The sequence below is a fragment of the Salmo salar genome, chromosome ssa05 (assembly GCF_905237065.1).
Source record: "Salmo salar chromosome ssa05, Ssal_v3.1, whole genome shotgun sequence".
Taxonomy (NCBI): Eukaryota; Metazoa; Chordata; class Actinopteri; order Salmoniformes; family Salmonidae; genus Salmo; species Salmo salar.
In genome coordinates this window covers 25,562,610-25,587,510 of record NC_059446.1, presented here as the reverse complement: position 1 = coordinate 25,587,510, position 24,901 = coordinate 25,562,610, and the positions used below count along the sequence as shown (strand labels likewise).

General features: G+C 42.1%; 1 protein-coding gene across 1 annotated transcript in view; it reads left to right on the top strand.

Annotated features, from left to right (window-relative positions):
- Positions 1–21,876, top strand: part of LOC106604552 (palmitoyltransferase ZDHHC9) — a 56,331-nt gene extending 34,455 nt beyond the window's left edge. Inside the window, exons 3-9 of the mRNA XM_014199304.2 lie at positions 8,654–8,812; positions 10,186–10,323; positions 10,976–11,024; positions 12,021–12,123; positions 16,938–17,041; positions 17,740–17,836; positions 18,335–21,876. Of these exons, the coding sequence (XP_014054779.2) occupies positions 8,654–8,812; positions 10,186–10,323; positions 10,976–11,024; positions 12,021–12,123; positions 16,938–17,041; positions 17,740–17,836; positions 18,335–18,559 (875 nt within the window). The 3' untranslated portion in view covers positions 18,560–21,876. The remainder of the gene's footprint in view (positions 1–8,653; positions 8,813–10,185; positions 10,324–10,975; positions 11,025–12,020; positions 12,124–16,937; positions 17,042–17,739; positions 17,837–18,334) is intronic.
- The last annotated feature ends 3,025 nt before the right edge of the window (positions 21,877–24,901 follow it).

Genomic DNA, 24,901 nt, shown 5'->3' with positions numbered 1-24,901 from the left:
CTCAAATGATTGCCTCGCCTTGATCACCAACTACTTCTCTGATAGAGTTCAGTGTGTCAAATCGGAGGGCCTGTTTTCCGGGCCTCTGGTAGTCTCTATGGGGGGCCACAGGGTTCAATTCTTGGGCCAACTCTTTTCTCTGTATACATCAATGATGTCGCTCTTGCTGCTGGTGAGTCTCTGATCCACCTCTATGCAGACGACACCATTCTGTATACTTCTGGCCCTTCATTGGACACTGTGTTAACAACCCTCCAGACGAGCTTCAATGCCATACAACTCTCCTTCCGTGGCCTCCAACTGCTCTTAAATACAAGTAAAACTAAATGCATGCTCTTCAACCGATCGCTGCCCGCACCTGCCCGCCCGTCCAGCATCACTACTCTGGACGGTTCTTACTTAGAATATGTGGACAACAACAAATACCTAGGTGTCTGGTTAGACTGTAAGCTCTCCTTCCAGACTCACATCAAACATCTCCAATCCAAAGTTAAATCTACAATTGGCTTCCTATTTCGCAACAAAGCATCCTTCACTCATGCTGCCAAACATACCATCCTACCGATCCTCGACTTCGGCGATGTCATTTACAAAATAGCCTCCAATACCCTACTCAACAAATTGGATGCATTCTATCACAGTGCCATCCATTTTGTCACCAAAGCCCCATATACTACCCACCACTGCGACCTGTATGCTCTCGTTGGCTGGCCCTCGCTTTATATTCGTCGCCAAACCCACTGACTCCAGGTCATCTACAAGACCCTGCTAGGTAAAGTCCCCCCTTATCTCAGCTCACTGGTCACCGTAGCAGCACCCACCTGTAGCATGCGCTCCAGCAGGTATATCTCTCTGGTCACCCCCAAAGCCAATTCCTCCTTTGGCCGTCTCTCCTTCCAGTTCTCTGCTGCCAATGACTGGAACGAACTACAAAAATCTCTGAAACTGGAAACACTTATCTCCCTCACTAGCTTTAAGCACCAACAGTCAGAGCAGCTCACAGATCACTGCACCTGTACATAGCCCATCTATAATTTAGCCCAAACAACTACCACTTCCCCTACTGTATTTATTTACTTATTTATTTTTCTCCTTTGCATCCCATTATTTCTATTTTTACTTTGCACTTTCTTACACTTCAAATCTACCATTCCAGTGTTTTACTTGCTATATTGTATTTACTTTGCCACCATGTCCTTTTTTGCCTTTACCTCCCTTATCTCGCCTCATTTGCTCACATTGTATATAGACTTATTTTTCTACTGTATTATTGACTGTATGTTTGTTTTACTCCATGTGTAACTCTGTGTTGTTGTATGTGTCGAACTGCTTTGCTTTGTCTTGGCCAGGTTGCAATTGTAAATGAGAACTTGTTCTCAACTTGCCTACCTGGTTAACCTCTCTAGGGTAGGTGGCACCAAATCGTCCCACCTACGTAACAGCCAGTGTAATCCCGTGGCGCGTTATTCAAAAACCTCAAATGCAAAAACTTCAATTTTTCAAACATATGACTATTTTACACCATTTTAAAGACAAGACTCTCGTTAATCTAACCACACTGTCCGATTTCAAAAAGGCTTTACAACGAAAGCAAAACATTAGATTATGTCAGCACAGTACCCAGCCAGAAATAATCAGACACCCATTTTTCAAGCTAGCATATAATGTCACATAAACCCAAACCACAGCTAAATGCAGCACTAACCTTTGATCTTCATCAGATGACAACCCTAGGACATGATGTTATCCTGTTAGGGCTAGGGGGCAGCATTGACACGGCTGGATAAAAAACATACCCGATTTAATCTGGTTACCACTCCTACTCAGTAACTAGAATATGCATATACTTATTACATATGGATAGAAAACACCCTAAATTTTCTAAAACTGTTTGAATGGTGTCTGTGAGTATAACAGAACTCAAATGGCAGGTCAAAACCTGAGAGATTCCTTTACAGGAAGTGGCCTGTCTGACCATTTGTTGAACTTCTTTTCCATCTCTATCATTTACTAAGGATCTCTGCTCTAACGTGACACTTCCCACGTCGTCCATAGGCGCTCAGAGCCCGGGAAAAAACAGAATGTCGTCATTCCAGCCCCAGGCTGAAACACATTATCGCCTTTCTCAAGTGGCCCATCAAGAGACACTAGCTTATGCGCGTGACCCCGACCGCCCCCGCCTTTGGGATTTTTTTCCTCTGTTTGCCGAAAAGGAGATTCCCTGTCGGAATATTATCGCTTTTCTACGAGAAAAATGTCGTAAAAATTGATTTTAAACAGCGGTTGACATGCTTCGAAAGTACGGTAATGGAATACTTAGAATTTTATTGTCACGAATTGCGCCAAGCGCGTGACACTTCTTTACTATTTCGGATAGTGTCTGGAACGCATCGAACAAAACGCCGCTATTCGGATATAACGATGGATTATTTTGGACCAAACCAACATTTGTTATTGAAGTAGCTGTCCTGGGTGTGTATTCTGACGAAGACAACAAAAGGTAATGACATTTTTATAATAGTAAATATGATTATGGTGAGTGCTAAACTTGCCGGGTGTCTAAATAGCGAGCCCGTGATGCCTGGGCTATGTACTTAGAATATTGCAAAATGTGCTTTCACCAAAAAGCTATTTTAAAATCGGACATATCGAGTGCATAGAGGAGGTCTGTATCTATAATTCTTAAAATAATTGTTATGCTTTTTGTGAACGTTTATCGTGAGTAATTTAGTAAAATGTTAGCGAATTCCCCGGAAGTTTGCGGGGGTATGCTAGTTCTGAACGTCACATGCTAATGTAAAAAGCTGGTTTTTGATATAAATATGAACTTGATTGAACAAAACATGCATGTATTGTATAACATAATGTCCTAGGGTTGTCATCTGATGAAGATCATCAAAGGTGAGTGCTGCATTTAGCTGTCTTCTGGGTTTTGGTGACATTATATGCTGGCTTGAAAAATGGGTGTCTGATTATTTCTGGCTTGGTACTCTGCTGACATAATCTAATGTTTTGCTTTCGTTGTAAAGCCTTTTTGAAATCGGACAGTGTGGTTAGATTAACGAGAGTCTTATCTTTAAATGGCTGTAAAATAGTCATATGTTTGAGAAATTGAAGTAATAGGATTTTTAAGGTTTTGAAAATCGCGCCACAGGATAGCCGTGGCTGTTACGTAGGTGGGACGAATTCGTCCCGCCTAGCCTAGAGAGGTTAAACAATGCATGCATGTTTTGTTCAATCAAGTTCATATTTATATCAAAAAACAGCTTTTTACATTAGCATGTGACTAGCATTCCCACCGAACACTGCCGGTGAATTTACTAAATTACTCACGATAAACGTTCACAAAAAGCATAACAATTATTTTAAGAATTATAGATACAGAACTCCTCTATGCACTCGATATGTCCGATTTTAAAATAGCTTTTCGGTGAAAGCACATTTTGCAATATTCTGAGTAGATAGCCCGGCATCACAGGGCTAGCTATTTAGACACCCAGCAAGTTTAGCACTCACCAAAGTCAGCTTTACTATAAGAAAAATGTTATTACCTTTGCTGTTCTTCGTCAGAATGCACTCCCAGGACTTCTACTTCAATAACAAATGTTGGTTTGGTTCAAAATAATCCATAGTTATATCCAAACAGTGGCGTTTTGTTCATGCGTTCAAGACACTATCCGAAAGGGTAAATAAGGGTGACGAGCATGGTGCAATTCGTGACAAAAAAATTCTAAATATTCCATTACCATACTTCGAAGCATGTCAACTGCTGTTTAAAATCAATTTTTATGCCATTTTTCTCATAAAAAAGCGATAATATTCCGACCGGGAATCTGCGTTTAGGTAAACAGACGAAAGAAAATAAAGCATTCGGTCGACTCGGGCACGCGCCTAAGCCCATAGTACTCTGATCGGCCACTTGCCAAAAGCGATAATGTGTTTCAGCCAGAGGCTGCCTCGATATCGTTCAGCTTTTTCCCGGGCTCTGAGATCCTATGGGAGCCGTAGGAAGTGTCACGTTACAGCAAAGATCCTCAGTCTTCAATAAAAAGAGCCCAGATGAAACACAACTTGTCAGACAGGCCACTTCCTGCATGGAATCTTCTCAGGTTTTGGCCTGCCATTTGAGTTCTGTTATACTCACAGACACCATTCAAACAGTATTAGAAACTTTAGGGCGTTTTCTATCCAAAGCCAATAATTATATGCATATTCTAGTTACTGGGCAGGAGTAGTAACCAGATTAAATCGGGTACGTTTTTTATCCGGCCATGTCAATACTGCCCCCTAGCCCTAACAGGTTAAATGAAGGTTAAATAAAATATGCAGGCACCACTTTTTTCCTTTTTAATTTTTAATAATTTTTTGACACAAGTAATTTTTTTCACTTCCCCAATGTGGACTGTTTTGTGTATCCAAATAAAAATAAATTTAAATTACAGGTTTTAATGCAACAAAATAGGAAAAACGTCAAGGGGGATGAATACTTTTGCTAGGATCTGTAGCACGTAAAATCATCTATCATCGGTTGCAACACTCACTACCAAGTTCCAAACTGCCTCTGGAAGCAACGTCAGCGCAAGAACGGTTCGCCGGGAGCTTCATAAAATGGGTTTCCGTGGCCGAGTTGCCGCACACAAGCTTAAGATCACCATGCGCAGTCGGCTGGTGTGGTGTAATGTTCGCCGCCATTGGACTCTGGAGCAGTGGAAATGTGTTCTCTGGAATGATGAATCAAGCTTCACCATCTTGCAGTCCGACGGACGAATCTGGGCTTGGCTACCTGCCCCAATGCGTAGTGCCAACTGTAAAGTTTGGTGGAGGAGGAATATTGGTCTGGGGCTGTTTTTCATGGTCCGGGCTAGTCCCCTTAGTTCCAGTGAAGGGTATTCCTAATGCTGACCATGACATTCTAGACAATTGTGTTTCCAACTTTGTGGCAACAGTTGGGGAAGGCCCTTTTCCTGTTTCGTTATGACAATGCACCCGTGCACAATGCAAGGTCCATACAGAAATGGTTTGTCGATTGATGTGGAAGAACTTGACTGGCCTGCACAGAGCCCTGACCTCAACCCCACCGAACACCTTATGGATGAATTGGAATGCCGACTGCGAGCCAGGCCTAATCGCCCAACATCAGTGCTCGACCTCACTAATGCTCTTGTGGCTGAATGGAAGCAAGGCCCCACAGCAATTTTCCAACATCTAATGGAAAGCTTTCCCAGAAGAGTGGAGGCTGTTATAGCAGCAAAGGGGGGACCAACACCATATTAATGCCCATGATTTTGAAATGAGATGGTCGACGAGCAGGTGTCCACATACTTTTGTACATGTAGTGTATGTTAAACAGGACAATATACTAGAGGTCGACCGATTTAATCGGAATGGCCAATTTAATTAGGGCTGATTTTTCAAGTTTTCATAACAATTGGTAATCAGCATTTTTGGACACCAATTATGGCCGATTACATTGCACTCCACGAGGAGACTGCATGGCAGGCTGACTACCTTTTACGCGATTGCAGCAAGCCAAGGTTGATATTACTAGTTTGTCTAGCTTGTCCTGCGTTGCATATAATCGAGGCGGTACCTGTTAATTTATCACCGGATCACAGCCTACTTCGCCAAACGGGTGATGATTTAACAAGCGCATTCGTGAAAAAAGCACTGTCGTTGCACCAATGTGTACCTAACCATAAACATCAATGCCTTAATCAATACACATGTATATATTTTTAAACCTGCATATTTAGTTAATATTGCTTGCTAACATGAATCTCTTTTAACGAGGGAAATTGTGTCACTTCTCTTGCATTCTGTGCAAGCAGAGTCAGGGTATATACAGCAGTTTGGGTTGCCTGGCTCATAGCGAACTGTCTGAAGACCATTTTTTCCTAACAAAGACCGTAATTAATTTGTAGGGAATTGTACGTAATTATGACATAACGTTGAACGTTGTGCAATGTAACCACAATATTTAGACTTAGGGATGCCACACGTTCGATAAAATACGGAACGGTTCTGTATTTCACTGAAATAATAAAATGTTGTTTTCAAAATGATCGTTTCCGTATTTTACCATACTAATGACCTAAGGCACGTATTTCTGTGTGTTTTATATTATAATTAAGTCTATGATTTCATATTTGATAGAGTAGTCTGTGAGGGGTGGTAGGCAGCAGCAGGCTCGTAAGCATTCATTCAAACAGCACTTTCCTGCATTTGCCAGCAGCTCTTCGCTGTGCTTCAAGCATTGCTCTGTTTATGACTTCAAGCCTATCAACTCCCGAGATTAGGCTGGCAATACTATAGTACCTATAAGAACATCCAATAGTCAAAGGTATATGAAATACAAATGGTATAGAGAGAAATGGTCCTATAATAACTACAACCTAAAACTTCTTAACTGGGAATATTGAAGACTCATGTTTAAAGGAACCACCAGCTTTCATATGTTCTCATGTTCTGAGCAAGGAACTTAAATGTTAGCTTTTTTACATGGCAAATATTGCACTTTTACTTTCTTCTCCAAGACTTTGTTTTTGCATTATTTAAACCAAATTGAACATGTTTCATTATTTATTTGAGGCTAAATTGATTTTATTGATGTATTATAATAAGTGTTCATTCAGTAGTTGTAATTGTCATTATTACACATATATAGATAGAAATATTTATATATATTCAGATTTTTTTGGTCCTCCAATAATCGGTATCGGCGTTGAAAAAATCATAATCGGTTGACCTCTACTATATACCCTGACACAGCAAGACACATCGTCACAGGTCCAGGCTAATAAATAACAATAACAGATCATGAAAAAATGTATACAAATAAATGTCATTCACTGACATTCTTAAGGTTCAACTATTCTGGTGTGTGTACTTCCAAAGCCCTTCATCTTTATCAGCCGGTGTGGCTCAACTTACAGCTTTACTGTGTAGATATTCAACACAATAGGAACCTTGATTTCCACCGTCTTTGAATACAATTCCTTGATGTGGAGCTGGCAACAGGCTGTGGAGCTGGCAACAGGCTGTGGAGCTGGCAACAGGCTGTGGAGCTGGCAACAGGCTGTGGAGCTGGCAACAGGCTGTGGAGCTGGCAACAGGCAGTGCAAGATTCTCAGAACATACACTCTACTATATATTTGTCTACTAGAGGCACTGTGGGTAAAAAAAAAATGTATCCTCTGGTTTAGTCTGGTATATTTAGTTGACTGAAAATGTGTACTGTACAAAAATATAAAAACAACATGTAAAGTGTTGGTCCCATGTTTTATGAGCTGAAATAAAATATCCCAGAAATGTTCCATAAGCACAAAAGCTAATTTCTCTCTAATTTTGTGCACAAATCTGTTTACATCCCTGTTCATGAGCATTTCTCCTTTGCCAAGATAATTAATCCACCTGACAGGTGTGGCATATCAAGAAGCTGATTAAACGGCATGATCATTACACAGGTGCAACTTGTGCTGGGGACAATAAAAGGCCACTCTAAAATGTGCAGTTTTGTCACACAACACAATGCCACAGATGTTGGCGTGCTGACTGCAGGAATGTCCACCAGAGCTGTTGCCAGATAATTGAATGTTCATTTCTCTATCATAAGCCGCCTCAAGGTGTTTGGCAGTATGCCTAACCGGCCTCACTACCACAGACCACGTGTAACCACACCAGCCCAGGACCTCCACATCTATCTTCTTCACCTGCGGGATAGTCTGAGACCAGCCAATGAAACTGTGGGTTTGCACGACTGAAGAATTTCTGCACAAACTGTCAAACCGTCTCCGTGAAGCTCATCTGCGTGCTTGTCGTCCTCACCAGGGTCTTGACCTGACTGCAGTTCGGCGTCGTAACCGACTTCTTCAGTGGGCAAATACTTCCCTTCGATGGCCACTGGCATGCTGGAGAAGTGTGCTCTTCACGGATGAATCCTGGTTTCAACTCTACCTAACCTCATGTTTCTGCATGATAATAATGCACGGCCCCATGTCTCAAGGATCTGTACACAATTCCTCGAAGCTGAACATTTTCTAGTTATTCTATGGCCTGTGTACTCAACAGACGTCACCCGTTGAGCATGTTTGGGATGCTCTGGATCGACATGTACGACAGCGTGTTCCAATTCCCACCAATATCCAGAAACTTCGCATAGCCATTGAAGAGGAGTGGGACAACATTCCACAGGCCACAATCAACAATCTGATCAACTCAATGTGAAGGAGATGTTGCGCTGCATGAGGCAAATGTTGGTCACACCAGATACTGACTGGTTTTCAAATTCATGGTGACCAAAATATGCATGTCTGTATTCCCAAATCCATAGGGTCTAATGAATTTTATTTCAATTGACTGATTTCCTTATAAACTGTAACTCAGTAAAATATTTAGAAATTGTTGCATTTATGTTTTTGTCAAGTGCAATTTCCCTGTGGTCTGTGACTCCTAAATGTGACCATCCTTGATTTAAAACATGACTGAATAAAAATTATCGTTATTCTTGGTTAAAAGACCATTTCTTCCAAGAGTAGGCTAAACCTGTATTTGTGGAACTTGCACTACACAGTATGATAATGACTAGATTGTTAACTGATTATAAACCAAAATGGGCACCTTTTGTTGATGTCTCCTTTTCCTCCGTTTTTCACAGAGGCGACCAATGGGAACGTCCCGGCCGGGCAGCGGCCTCCACCTCGGATCCGCAACGTCCAAATCAATGGGCAGATCGTCAAACTGAAGTACTGCTATACCTGCAAGATCTTCCGACCACCTCGTGCCTCACACTGCAGTATATGTGACAACTGCGTGGGTAAGGGAGAGCACTCTTCTCCCTCCTGCTCCCTTCAGTTTTTAATTCATTTTGTTATCATAGAATAATTCACTCTGAGACTGGGTATTGTGTTGGGGACTAGCTTTTCTTTTATCAGCATGTGAAGGACACATTCTACAGAATTTTTAAATGTTTGCTCAAGACTTGACCTTGCCTACATTGATTTGTCAGTGTTGTTAATACCACACACAGGGCAGTTCCATGGAAACGCATTCCTTCCAGCTAATAAACACGCCCACTAGTTTTATTCAAAATATGTGATTAGATTTAAAAAATAAAAATAAAAATCTGTGAAATACAGCACAAACTTGATTGCATTGAGGAAGAAGTAGTGTATTTTTGTTTCGTCTTGCTCCTGGGAAAAGCTGTATGTACATTAAACCCTCTCCCTTCATTGATTCATTGATTGTATTGAGCCCTTAGTGCAGAGTATTCTGTAAGGAGACAGGCTGCTGTGTCATGATGGGGGTGTGTGACCCAGACAGACTGCAGCAGCTGCACTGGCCCCACACAGACGGCCCTGTGTTCTAACCATGACTGTGCATAGAGGCACACACTGATCCTCCACCGTCAACTCTGTACTTGTGTGTGTGTGCCATATATGATTTAGTAGTCGATAATCTACACGAGGCTCATATACCGTACATCAACAGATCATGCGTATATCTAATGGTTCTTCCTCATTGTTATTATGCTCCAATGCAGAAGTCTTCCACCTGCATGCTGTTTATAATTTATTTAAATAATGTTGTGAAACTATCCATGGTGTGTGTGTGTGTGTGTGTTATCTGCCACTGGGAGAACAGTTTAAAGCAAGATGTTTTGCCTCTAAAGCTATCTGACCCTGCATTCACTAATGAGACGGGGGTCACTATATTCAGACCAGAGGGAATTATAGGGAAACGGCTCCTATTGCCTGTAATAACCGTGCGCTCATCTTTGAAGGTTAGTGACCTTTCGTAGTAGAGGATGTTGGCTAATGGGTACTTTACCTTTGTTGAACAGGTTGTCAGAATTAGTTAATGTCTGCCTTCCACGTGTTTAATGTGATGCCAATATGTTGGTCGGCCAAATTCATTACTGGTGTGTGTATGTGTGTCACTCTCTTTGTTATAGCCTGCAATTTACTCTTTGTTAGTCAAATGTCTTACTGTCTTTGATACATTAAACCAGCAGAACTTTGGGGAAGGGTCTATCCTACGCACTCATTGGCATCTCCAAGTTAAATTGAAAAAAGTTTGTTTTTTTGTGTCTGATGGAGTGGCGTTTGATCCCATGGCCACAGAACCTCTTCCCATCGGTCTTTAACCTCATTGGTCTTTAACCTCATCTCCCTCTCCTCTTCTCTACAGATCGCTTTGACCATCACTGCCCCTGGGTGGGCAACTGTGTGGGCAAGAGGAACTACCGTTACTTCTACCTGTTCACCCTGTCCCTGTCCCTGCTCACCATCTATATCTTCACCTTCAACATCGTACACGTGGTGATGCGTGAGTATTCTCCTGGAGCTACAGGGAGGTGTGTGTGTGTGTGTGTGTAGGGTTTAGCACGCCGGAATGTTACTGTTGTCACAGCCAAGACCAGAGCAGCTTTTGGTATTATATTCTAGTGTAGGTCCAGGTCAGTTTCAGACCATGACAGACTTCCAGACATAGTGTTTACAGATTGGTGGATAGGAAATTCACAGGTTTGCGGGAAGCTGTCACTATTGACAGTTGAGGGAATGTAACCGAACTGGATGGGGCTCGCCAAGTGAGTGATGTGGGCTAAATATGGTGATAAGTGATGAAACCGAGACCTAGTTCAGCTGAGGCTTGACTAGAGCGTGAAGTGACATGCAACGCTAACTGCCTGGATGACACACACACTTTTGTGTTCCTATAGGGGCCTTTACAGACAGCAGGAGGGCAGGGAAAAGCATAGAGCATTTAAAGTCAGGATAATTAGCTCCAGGCTTCTGAGCTTAATTCAAACCTCAGCCAGCGTACTGTCAATGTCATCCCTCATTTTTAGGAATTGTTTATTTTTTTAATGGTGGAGTGAGAGGGGAATATTTAAGTGCATGTCTTGGAGCTTATTAGATGTGTTTGAGAGCTTGAGTGTATCACACAAACCCTCTTAACGATGTACACGTCTCTACAGGCTCGGTGAACTCTGGGTTTGTGAAGACACTACAGGACACACCTGGGACATATCCTTTCAGTTCCACAAAGTTTGGGGTCACTTAGAAATGTCCTTGTTTTTGAAAGAAAATCACTTTTTTTGTCCATTTAAAATAACATCAAATTGATCTGAAATACAGTGCAGACATTGTTAATGTTGTAAATGACTACTGTAGCTGGAAACGGCAGATTTCTTTTAAATGAAATATCTACATAGGCGTACAGAGGCCCATTATCAGCAACCATCACTCCTGTGTTCCAAAGGCACATTGTGTTAGCTAATCCAAGTTTATCTTTTTAAAAGACTAATTGATCATTAGAAAACCCTTTTGCAATTATGTTAGCACAGATGATGTGATATTAGGTAGCTTCTTGTGTAAATATTTTCCGTCTGGATTTTATTAATGATTTGTATGTCAACTCTTGTGGGTTCGATTACAGGCCTAGAAGGCCAGCATCCCGGAGTCGCTTCTTCACTGTTAACTTTGCGACTGGTGTTTTGCGGGTACTATTTAATAAAGCTGCCAGTTGAGGACTTGTGAGGCGTCTTTTCTCAAACTAGACACACTAATGTACTTGTCCTCTTGCTCAGTTGTGCACCGGGGCCTCACATTCCTCTTTCTATTCTGGTTAGAGCCAGTTTGCGCTGTTATGTGAAGGGAGTAGTACACAGCGTTGTACGAGATCTTCAGTTTCTTGGCAATTTCTAACATGGAATAGCCTTAATTTCTCAGAACAAGAACAGACTGACGAGTTTCAGAAGAAAGTTCTATGTTTCTGGCCATCGTAGCTTACCCCTTAGGGCCACTAAAAGAAACGAAGACACTATTAATTATACAGAATTTAGTTTGAGTCAAATTGAGTTATATGGAGTTATAAGCTGAATCGTCACTGGGACATGTAATGTCAAAAGAGATAAGTCATTAGTGATTGCAGTAATGTCATGAAAGACCTATCCTTGACCTGTGGACTTTGAGAGCTTGTAGTACAGTATCTGTGCTGTTGTTTCCTTAACCTGATCTCACTGTGCTGGAAGTGCTGGTGTGCTTCTTCACCTTGTGGTCAGTGGTGGGACTGACAGGCTTCCATACTTACCTGATCTCCCTCAACCAGACCACCAATGAGGATGTGAGTATCTGTATTCTCTACCATTCTCTATAGTTTTTCTCAATAGTTTTAAACTAGCATCCTCTATCTATCACTGGTGATTTAAAGAATGGAGATATGGAAAGGGAGGACATTTTAGGTTGACACAGCCGGTCGTCTTGAAAATATCAGACTTAGGGCAGCAGCACTAGGTCAGGGAATCATGATGGATTATCTTGGTAATTTACTTCTTTTTTTTTTTATTCCGTGGAGTGTCCTTTCAGACAGACAACTCTTACAACAAATCACAAGTTTGGGTAGACGGGCTTAAAATTGTGCTCATTAAAAAGTCTTACCATAACCAGTAGGCAGACCTACCATAATGTTGCGATATAAAACCAAAGTTTGCAGGCAAAACCTTTGCAGTTCTTTTAGTGAAAGTAGTTGATACAAACTAGTCACTTGTGAAATTCACTCTTGCTAGTTACTATTTTGTGTCCGGGGGATGTTTACGCTAGGGCAACAAGTGGATAAGGCAATGTTGGAAGAAAGCCGGATGTCTCCACTCTGCCCTTTCCTCTCTGCCAAACCACGTTTAAGTACAGGCAGGTATGCTGGAACATTGGTGCATTGTGGGAGGCAAGCCGTCTCTCTAGAGACACTACACAGCTGGACACTTGAGTAAAAAGTTTTTACATGACCACAGATCTGGGTTCAGATTAACCCTTCCCCTAGTACTTAACCGTAAGGAGCTGCAATAAGATCGGCCCCTGTGTCAGTTGTTAGGATCTTCTTCACTCCAGGGTACTGTTAATGCTAAAAGGGGAGTGCTAACATGGCGGGGCTTCATGTGGCTGGAAAGATACACACTTAGGGTGGGTGGTGTAAACATTCCAGTTATACCACCTGTCAGCTGTCACCTTGGCAACCACACACCCTTTTTGTTCTTTGCAGTCTTAGTTGGCACAAAGGCTGGAATCAATCAAATCCATCATAGCAATGTTTACTTTATATGACCATTGTGTATAAACGGCAATGCAGGAGTGATTGAAGTTTGATACATGGCACTCTTAGATACTCAAATCCGTGGGTATTACATAAACAATAAAAAAAATAATTAAAAAGCCTATTGAATATTGAGGCGTTTGTCAGTGTCGCTACCGCCTCTCCTTGCCCTCACTTCCAGCTGACCTTGTGTTGGTGTGGCGGGAGGATTCTGCTCTGCAGTAGTGTCCTGTGTATGCAGCCATACAGTGCCTTCGGAAAGTATTCAGACCCCTTGACTTTTTCCACATTTTTGTTAAGTTACAGCCTTATTCTAAAATTTACTAAATAGTTTTTCCCCCTCATCAATCTAGACACAGTAGCCTATAATGACAAAGCAAAAACGGGTTATTAGACATTTTTGCTAATTTATTTTAAAAAATGATCACATTTGCATGAGTATTCAGACCCTTAAGTGTTCTTGGGTATGACACTACAAGCTTGGCACACCTGTATTTGGGGAGTTTCTCCCATTCTTCTCTGCAGATCCTCTCAAGCTCTGTCAGGTTGGATGGGGAACGTTGCTGCAAAACTATTTTCAGGTCTTTCCAGAGACGTTCGATTGGGTTCAAGTCCGGGCTCTTGCTTGGCCATTCAAGGACATTCGGAGACTTTTCCTGAAGCACTCCTGCATTGTCTTGGCTGTGTGCTTAGGGTTGTTGTCCTGTTGGAAGGTGAACCTTTAGATGCACTATTGTAAAGTGGTTGTTCCACTGGATATCATAAGGTGAATGCACCAATTTGTAAGTCGCTCTGGATAAGAGCGTCTGCTAAATGACTTAAATGTAAAAACCTTCGCCCCAGTCTGACGTCTTGAGCGCTCTGGAGCAGGTTTTCATCAAGGATCTCTCTGTACTTCGCTTCATTAATCTTTGCCTCGATCCTGACTGTCTCCCAGTCCCTGCCTCTGAAAAACATCCCCACAGCATGATGCTGCCACCACCATGCTTCACCTTAGGGATGGTGCCAGGTTTCTTCCAGATGTGACGCTTGGCATTCAAGCCAAAGAGTTCAATCTTGGTTTCATCAAACCAGAGAATCTTGTTTCTCATGGTCTGAGAGTCTTTAGGTGCCTTTTGGCAAACTCCAAGCGGGCTGTTATGTGCCTTTTACTGAGGAGTGGCTTCCATCTGGCCACTCTACCGTAAAGACCTGACTGGTGGAGTGTTGCAGAGATGGTTGTCCTTCTGGAAGGTTCTCCCATCTCCACAGAGGAACTCTAAAGCTCTGTCAGAGTGACCATTGGGTTCTTGCTCACCTCCCTGACCAAAGTCCCTTCTCCCCGATTTCTCAGTTTGGCCATGCGGTCAGCTCTTGGAAGAGTCTTGGTGGTTCCAAACTTCCTCCATTTAAGAATGATGGAGGCCACTGTGTTGTTGGGGACCTTCAATGTTGCAGACATTTTTTGGTACCCTTCCCCAGATCTGTGCCTCGACACAATCCTGTCTCGGAGCTCTACAGACAATTCTTTCGACGTCATGGCTTGGTTTTTGCTCTGACATGCACTGTCAACTGTGGGACCTTAAATAGACAGGTGTGTGCCTTTCCAAATCATGTCCAATCAATTGAATTTGCAGCAGGTGGACTCCAAGTTAGAAACATCTCAAGGATGATCAATGGAAACGAGGCACACCTGAGCTCAATTTTGAGTCTCATAGCAAAGGGTCTGAATACTTATGTAAATAAGATATTTCTGTTTTTATTTTTAATACATTTGAAAACTTTTGTCTAAACCTGTTTTTTGCTATGTCATTATGGGTTATTGTGTGTAGATTGCTGAGGATTTGTATTTAATCCATTTTAGAATATGGCTGTAACAACAAAATGTGGAAAGGTCAAACGGTCTGAATATTTCCCGAAGGCACTGTATATCTGCATCCAAGTCTCTCCCAGATCTGAGTGCAGAGGTGCTGGCAAGAGGCAGAGATGGCAGCAGTAGTAGCTGTTGAAAGCTGGAGAGCTCTTTCTCTACTTTAATGTTTCATGTATTATTCCTCTTCTTTCTCCCCCTGCGCATTGCCAGCCCTCTTTTTACTGGTATTGAGCAGTGTGAGCAAAATGAGCCACTGTCACTTTGGTAGCAACACAGCACCGTGGCTGTCAGCCCGCCTTGTCTGTCATCAGGCTAATAATAGACATATCAATACCTGCAGGGGCTTGGCCCGCAGCCAAACGTGTGTCGTGATGTGACTATCAATAATACGATGACATGCTATTTAACTAATAACTAATTATTACGTGATTTAATCATGTAACAATCAACTCATTAGTAACCTGGGACACCACGGGAAAAGTTTGTTTAATGAGTTACTGTTTACCGAATTAACTCAAGAATAGATCAGAATATCTCTATCATAGCAGCCAATCATTTGCTCATATCAATCTCATTCTAAACGTCGCATAATCCGTTAAATCTGCACGAACCCTAGTCTACATGACTCGGTGATACACAAATTGGCTTAGTTAGTAAATAAATAATTAACAAAATAATCACACAGAATTACATAAACACACAGGATAGATTTATACATTGATTACTAAAAATGTGATAAAGTCCCTAGTGGACTAACTCGGTATGACGGCTTGTTACACAATGAAAGGGGTGGGGAGAGGAGAGAAAGGAATTCAACGATCGTACATACAGTTGAATAATACGCTCATCGTACATATGGATATTTAGCACCCTAACAACCGCTCATTTGTATTTAGAAATGCAATGTATATATTTTTCACTTGTATGTCTTTGTCATCTCTCTCTGAAATCACCCGATCCGTTTGTGACGAATAGTTCGACAGTGTCTGTTTGTGTAAGTCTCTGGTTGTCCACCAGAGGTCACCATGTCCTTAGTAGTTGTAGTAGTAGCTTTCTTTGTTCTGGAAGTGTTTGTTAGACTGGATACATCAGACATTCCAATGGTCCTTTGATAGGGAAATGTGCTTCTTTTCTCGTCTTCGGTCGAGTTTCCTAGTCTACGTTACATGCAGAGCTGCAGGTGGTGCATGTCTAGTCTTCTCTGAGTTTGCGGGTCTTACCATTTTCTGGTCTTGTTGTTTTTTTAAAAACATTTTGTAAAGTGTGGACCAAACCCTTACGTTCTCTGGTCCCAATGGTTGATTATTCAGGGTACAGCTAGAACCACTCTACACACCGGCAGCAACCCAGCATGTTTTGGTCTAATCATGTGGGTGGTTACTGACTGGGTAAAACTTTATATAAAAACAATTATCTAATTTAGAAGGCTAAAATCACATTTCATCTTCACCAAAGTTTAGCAATTCTGACATATATACATTGTGAAAGCTCTTAAAGTTAGTGTTTCCGTTAAACCGTCTTTAATGACATCACAAAATCCCAAATTATACGACATAATTATTGTTTGCATCCCCACCGACAATTTCCCACATTCGTTATGTTAGGAATAATGTTTCATTATCCACTTTTGGATGTTGAAGTTCTTTTGGCAAGAGTCTCTATACAACTCAGACATTCCATTCTTGGATACTGAGAGGCAGAGGGAGAAAGTTGGAAACCATTTACGACTGGTCGTTAAGTCATGAAACTGACCCAACTTCAGGTCTCTCTCGGTAAGAGAGTTTGCATCTTGCTGAAGCAGGGTTGGGCTAGATTCCATTCCAATTCGGTAGATTCCAGAACTGAAATTCAAATTTCCTCATTTAAAAACAAAGAATTGGACTTGGATTGGAATGGAATTGACCCTAGGTGGAATAGATGACACGATAAATGTGTTCCTTGCTATATGTGTTTCTACTGCATTTTTTTTAACGGGGGACTTTATTTTTGTCTTAAACAGATCAAAGGCTCATGGTCTGGAAAGAACCGGGTGCAGAACCCCTACAGCCACAAGAACATCATCAATAACTGCTGTGAAGTGCTGTGTGGCCCTGCATACCCCAGGTAATGTACTGTGCTGTAGGACCACTAGTGCGGTGTGGGCCTGCATAGCCCAGGTACTGTATTGTAGGACCACTAGTGCAGTGAGGGCCTGCATACCCCAGGTGCTGTACTGTAGGACCACTAGTGCGGTGTGGGCCTGCGTACCCCAGGTATTGTGCTGTCGGACCACTAGTGCTGTGTGGGCCTGCGTACCCCAGGTATTGTGCTGTTGGACCACTAGTGCTGTGTGGGCCTGCGTACCCCAGGTATTGTGGGGTAAGACCGCTAGTGCTGTGTGGGCCTGCATACCCCAGGTACTGTAGGACCACTAGTGCTGTGTGGGCTTGCATAGCCCAGGTATTGTGCTGTAGGACCACTAGTGCTGTGTGGGCCTGCGTACCCCAGGTACTGTGCTGTAGGACGTGGAAAATACTCTGCTTCTGTCTTCTTCTCATGGTCTCTCTCTTTTTTCTCTTGCTAACTTGTCTCTATAATATTCTTCTTCTCTGTTGCCACCCTCCTCTGTTGTCCTCTTCTGACCCTCACCCATCCCTCCCTCGTCTCTCTATCTTTTGCTAACTTAGTCTCTCTTTTTATTCCCCTCATACCGTAGCCTCCCTCCCTCCCTTGTCTCTATCTCGTTCTCGCTCTCCCTCCTCTCTGTTTCGGTAGTGAATAGGTTGGTGTTGATGACTGATTTGTCTGTCTTCCCTTGGCAGTGTCTTGGACAGAAGAGGGCTGATGCGGGATGATTTGCCTGTTCCCACATCCGCTGCCGAGGCTGCCACCAACAGCAATCCAGTGCCACAGACCACAGTAGGCACACACACACTAATTTACTGTGTCTGGCACTAAAATCGTTCCAGCTTGCCAGACACAAAGCATAGTACAGTGAGCGTGCATAAAATATAGCCTAAATCAATAGAGCGAGAGGGAGGAGAGAAGGAAAGCAAAGGAGGTGTACAGGGAGAACAATGTACTGTAGAGCAGAAACTGTTTTCCTTTTTTATAGAGATAGTATTCAAGTACTCAGCGGCTCACTGTTCTGTAGCCATTTTCTGCCTCTGTTTGTACAGATGCCATTTTGCACCTTGCAATGTCTGCAGTTGCCATTCCATGCCTATGTATAGCTTATCTACTGTTGCACCTCACTATGTCTAGCTATTTTGTGTCTCGCTTTGTGTCTGTATATTTCTACTGGTGCAATGTTTTGCCTTTTCACTTGCCCTGAATTCTAATACAGGCCAGCTATAAATAGTTCCTGGTCTTTGGTTACTATTAGAATCTTCTTATTGTGCCATGTTCCCTCTGCAGAAAACTACAGCTCCACTCATCCCCAACGAGCACACCCCTGACGACGCCAAGCCCAGCATCGCAGACTCTGCCATCGCTCAAGCAGAGAAAAGAAGCCCCTCCCCCAGGGAGGAGAAGCTGCCCAGTCTACCCAAATCCCCACCGACTCCCACCAAAGTCCCGCCCTTGGCCTCACCTGAAACTGACGCGCAGGCCTCAATTATTGCCAAGGATAAGGCACTCTAGCTGCATGGTGTTTTTTTTCCCCTTGCCCCTCCCACAGTCAGTCACAACTTTTCTCTAAACGCTCTGTCTGGACCTGTGAGGGAGACACTTTAATCAGCTTCTGTATGAGCTATATGAGTGAGAAGCATCTGCCTGTAATGAGTGGAGAATAACTGCAAGGCTCTGACTCCCTGCTCATTCAACCAGATATGCAGAGTTGGTGCCCCCACCAAACCTGCATCCCACTAAGTTAGTGACTGCAGGACTGCTTGATTGACATTCACACTGCAGAAGGATGGTAGCTCGGCACCTTTCTCCTTCCCCTGAACATTGCATGGAAAAACACAGATAATGGGGAAACTAGGAACTGTGAACCCACTGGATGCAGCTGACTGTATATCCTGGGTAGTGTGAGGCTGAAGGGGTCCTAAAATACCCAGGCGCCTCTGGATCGTGGCTAACTGTGGACTCTGATTGTTAATGCTACTGTTTCTGTCTTTTGTTTTATAGCTGTGGTGATTTTTTTAATGTGAAGAAGCCAGTTCTAAAATACTTAGCATTGCAAAATATCTAACAAATACACTTGTTGTAAAGCCTCTAACACATCCACAAGTCTGTTCTCAGAACCACACCGATCATGCCCCTATGCAATCCATGGGAAGCTGGGCAGTTGGCACAACAGCTATTAGGATGATGAGGATATAAGGACAGACAGCTAGTTTAGGGTATGTTGAACAGTAAAACATGGCAGAGAAAGGAAACACTAACCATCGTTTATGGTTGCGGTAAAGAGGCAACCATTTTGTCTCTTCAGTAAGTGATCCTAATGAACATCTCTAGAAATGTTGAGATTAAGGTGCCACCTCGGCTACTATCCTTCCATTTTTAGACTCACAGACACACCAGGGTTGGGGCCGTCATTATAAATTCAGTCAATTCAGAGGATAAACTGAACGGAAAAAAGGTTGAATGATCTTCTGAAATGGCAGGCCGTTTCCAGGGGTACCCTCAGAGTTCCTGTATCTAGCATTAGAAGCAACCACTTTGGTGTGTCCCAGAGAGGGTGTCCCAGAGAGGGTGTGTCATTGTTGGGGGCATTTTCATTTCAATTCAGTCCATTCAGAAAGTAAACGGAGGAATTTCCAGTTGACCTTCTGAATTGACTTAATTTATAATTACGGCCCCAACCTGTGTGTGTGAGAGAGACAGACGGAGATTACTGTTGACAGTAGACACTAGTTACAGTGCCTTATCAAAAAGCTGCGCTGTCACATGCAACTATAACTAAGGTTGTCGAGCTACAGAGACCCTTAGACTCCAGGTCGAGCTACAGAGACCCTTAGACTCCAGGTCGAGCTACAGAGACCCTTCGACTCCAGGTCGAGCTACAGAGACCCTTAGACTCCAGTTCATGACTCAGAACTCCAAATCATGCCAACTGTAAATAACGTCCCTTTTTTATACAGTTACCAATGAGACTTAGAGACAGCAGAAAATGAAGTAAAGCCATTGTTTAAATGTAAATAATATATGTAGGTGTTGAGAAAACTGTTGGGTCTATTGCTGATGAAAAGGGAAGATTGAGAGAAGAGAACCAGGTTGTCTCTGTTTTTGAGTGTATGTGGCCAGTGTTAGATATTTGCCTGTGAATGAACATCCACCTTGCTTCTTGCAAGTCATGCAACTTTGACATTTTTCCTCTTAGCTTCCACTGTCAACTTGGTGTCCTTGCTCCTTATCATCCACCTATTGCTGAGGACAGCTTTCATTATCTCCATTCCTCTTCCTCTCTGTGTTTCCCAGGGAAGATATTCAGTACACCAGCCATCTGTGGCGGGCTCATTATCAAACTGGAAAAGTGAGACTGCAGCTGCTTTCTCTCTTCTCTTTCTCATCTGTTCATTTCACACCAAACGGAGTGGAGAATTGAGGGTTTGTGAGAGGCGGGCAAAGTGTGACAATTTCAGCTGCTTTTCAACTAGGCTAGGATTCACAAAAGATGGTCAGTGAGAATTGGGTGATATGTTAAACTGCTATTGGTTGACAATGGAGAGAGTTTGTATTACTCATTGTGTTGTATGTAAGGCAGAGTAATTGTGATGTATACTTATATAGAAACTCTAGTATAACAACGTTGAGTTTTTTAGCCATCTGATAGGCCCAAGATGATCATTTATACATGACCAGAATAGAATAATACTTTAGTAATCTGATTTAATTCATATAAAGGATTGCAGCGCTACTGTATATGGCCAAGCAGTATGTTTAAACTTCTGATAATTTGATTTCATTTCACAAATATTCTCCGTTCCAGTGTATTTAAATTAGGAATGAGTAGGGGAGTTACTAGTTGTTACAATTTACACTCAATAACATTACAACAGTAACCCAGACTTTATCCTGATTTGAACTATGAGTAAACACAACCATCTAGGTCCTTGTAGTGTTTTTATCACTATTTTAATTGTGCTCGGAAGGTGTAGGGTGAGGTTTCCCTAGACGCAGATCTTGAATCAGAATTTTACTCACTAATGGTTAAGGTTAGGATTGGGGGATGGGAAGCTGATCCTAAATCTGTTCCTAGGGGAGATTTCACCCCAGAGCTGCCGATAATGTAAACTGCCTTTTGAAACAGACAACAAAGGGATGTTTTAATCAAATAGTGGTGTACATTATTTTCTGAATTTCTATGTATGCAATTGAGAAGGCCTTTCAGGAAATGTCTTCTATTTGAATCATTTTTTTCCACAAACTTTTTTTCATCTTTTGGAGCAGTTCTTAGGATTACCCTCAAACCAATCTTCCTATCAATTGAAGTTGAAAGAGTTTTTGTCCCTGAATAGTTTTCGGTTCTGGACAGTTGTAAAGATTCTCTTTCAATAGATAATTCCCTGCTGTATTGCTTCAATGGAGAGTGTGACTGTACTTGTGATTGTGATTAACAAATGAAAAGGGGAATGTTCATGTTTTAGCTGGTTGAAAGCTAATTGAACGGATCAGACGCTTTTACTATATGCTATCTCTATGGGCATATAGTAATATTACATACAATGACCTGAGACGTTTGGAATTGTTTATCTCAATGTTGAGTTAACGTTTGGATGTATGATTTGGATTTATAATGTTACATGTGCACTACGAGGGTCTCCGATCTGAAGGCTCTGATCTAGACATGACAGTACATAATGCATACAGTACAGATACAATACCACTGATGGAATTATATTTATGTCCACTTTGTTTAGTAATAGCACTGTGATTATTTATATTTCATGATATTTCCCTCACTTTTTACATGATTGATTGGCGTATCTGGTAATTAAATGATATTGTCTTAATAATGTTGTCTCTGAATTATTGCATGGAATGGATTTTATCTGCTTGAAACAATGTCAAATTTGCATACAGGGAGGGGCCAGGAAATCTGTTCACAATAGACTCAGTGGAAGGATAAGGGACACATTTAAATACCATGTTTAGAAGCAGAAAACTTAGAACAGCTAGTGATTGTGTCATCTTGATCAGATCATGATCACGTTAATGCGAAGTGTAAATGGGGCTATAAATATACATTTTTTTGAGAAAGAGTATCTGCAACATTAGATCCTGTGACCACCTGATCCCTGTCTCAGTGACTATCAGGGGGAGGGCACCACTTTTTACACACGTGTATTTGTGCATATAAACTCCCTTTTCAGGACCCTGTCTTTCAAAGCTATTTGGATTTTTACAAACTAACTTCACAGATCTTCATTGTAAAGGGTTTAAACATGGGTTTCCCATGCTTGTTCAATGAACCATAAACAATTAATGAACATGCACCTGTGGAACGGTCGTTAAGACACTAACAGCTTACAGATGGTAGGAAATTAAGGTCACAGTTATGAAAACTTAGGACACTAAAGAGGCCTTTCTACTGACTCTGGAAAAACACCAAAAGAAAAATGCCCAGGGTCCCTGCTCATCTGCGCAAATGTGTCTCAGGCATGCTGCAAGGAGGCATGAGGACTGCAGATGTGGCCAGGGCAATAAATTGCAATGTCCGTACTGTGAGACGCCTAAGACAGCGCTACAGGGAGACAGGACGGACAGCTGATGGTCCTCGCAGTGGCAGACCACGTGTAACAACACCTGCACAGGATCGGTACATCCGAACATCACACCTGTGGGACAGGTACAGGATGGCAACAACTGGATTTAAAATGGTGCTGGAAGAAATGGCAGCAGTTTTACAGGCACCCAACCAATTGTGCTATTATGTGGTTTTTTTTTACATAACGTTTCTGCAACCGTATCTTACAGCAAAAACAACGCTTCTGGCTATCAGGACAGTGATCACTCACCTCAGATTAGACAAAGATTTTTTCTTCAACAAGCAGAACGCACAGGACATTCTCCGAACACCCGATAAGGCCAACATCCCAGTTATTTGCAAGAGGAAGAGACGCAGGTACAGAGGACACAGAACGAGTGGGAAAGCAGCTGTTACCATCAATATTACTCGCCAACGTGCAATCATTGGACAATAAATTAGATGTACGATCACGAATATCCTACCAACAGGACATCAAAAACTGTAATATCTTATGTTTCACGGAATCGTGGCTGAATGATGACATGGATATTCAGCTAGCGGGATATATTCTGCACCGGCAAGATAGAACAGCACACTCAATATGCACAAACAGCCCCCCCCTCGTCTTACCGGAGTGTGCTGTTCTATCTTGCCGGTGCAGAATATATCCAGCTAGCTGAATATCCATGTCATCATTCAGCCACGATTCTCAGGAAGTCTCTAGATTTTGCTCGCCTGAAGTAGAGTATCTTGTGATAAAATGCAGAGCACACTATTTGCCTAGAGAGTTTTCAGCTATACTTTCATGGCTGTTTATTTACCACAACAGACGGATGCTGGCACCAAGACCGCACTCAGTCAGCTGTATAACTTTTTAGTGTATAGGGGGCAGTATTTTCGATTTCGGATGAAAAGCGTGCCCAGAGTAAACTGCCTAATACTCGGGCCCAGAGTCAAATATGTCCATATCATTAGTAGATTTGGATAGAAAACCCTCTGAAGTTTCAAAAACTGTTTGAATGATGTCTGTGAGTATAACAGAACTCATATGGCAGGCAAAAACCTGAGAAAAATCCAACCAGGAAGTGTGGAAATCTGAGAATTGTAGTTGTTCTTTTGAATCCCTATCAAAACTACAGTGTCTGTGGGGTCACGTTGCACTTCCTAAGGCTTCCATTGGCTGTCAACAGCCTTCAGAAAGTTTTTTCATCATTCTCCTGTTACTGGGCAGAGAATAGTAGCTCAGTCAATGAGTGGACTGCCTGTGGACAAAGGGCTTGGTGATGCGCGATCCCGCGAGTGCACCGTTCCTTCTTTTTCTCCTGGATTGAATACGCTATTGTCCGGTTGGAATATTATTGACGTTTTATGTTAAAAATACCCTAAGGATTGATTGTAAACAATGTTTGACATGTTTCTACGACCGGTAATGAAGCATTTTGACTTTTCGTCTCTGGATCTGCGCTCGCGCGTTATGCCTTTGGATAGTGATCTGAACGCACGAACAAAACGGAGGTATTTGGACATAAATATGGAGTATTTTGAACAAAACAAACATTTCTTGTGGAAGTAGGAGTCCTCGGAGTGCATTCTGACGAAGACCAGCAAAGGTAAGAGAATATTTATAATACTAATTCAGAGTTTTGTTGATGCCAGAACTTGGCAGGTAGCTGTATAGCTTGCTTCGATGGCAGAGATATGTACTCAGAATATTGAACAATGTGCTTTCTCCGTAAAGTTAGTTTGAAATCTGACAAAGCGGTTGCGTCAAGGAGTAGTGTATCTATAATTCTTTCAATAACTGTTGAAAATGTTATCAACGTTTATGATGAGTATTTTTGTAGATTGATGTGCACATTCATGGTTTTGGTGGGAATACATTTTCTGAACATCACGCGCTAATGTAAAATGCTGTTTTTGGATATAAATATGAACTTTATCGAGCAAAACATACATGTATTGTATAACATGAAGTCATGTGAGTGCCATCTGATGAAGATCATCAAAGGTTAGTGAATATTTTAGCTGTACTTTTGGTTTTTGTGATGCATTTCCTTGCTTGGAAAATGGCTGTGTGGATTTTCTTGTGAAGTTTATGTCCTAACATAATCTAATTTTATGCTTTCGCCGTAAAGCCTTTTTGAAATCAGACAATGTGGTTAGAATGCTATTCATTGACTACTGCTCAATGTTCAACACCATAGTTCCCTCAAAGCTCATCACTAAGCTAAGGATCCTGGGACTAAACACCTCCCTCTGCAACTGGATCCTGGACTTCGTGATGGGCC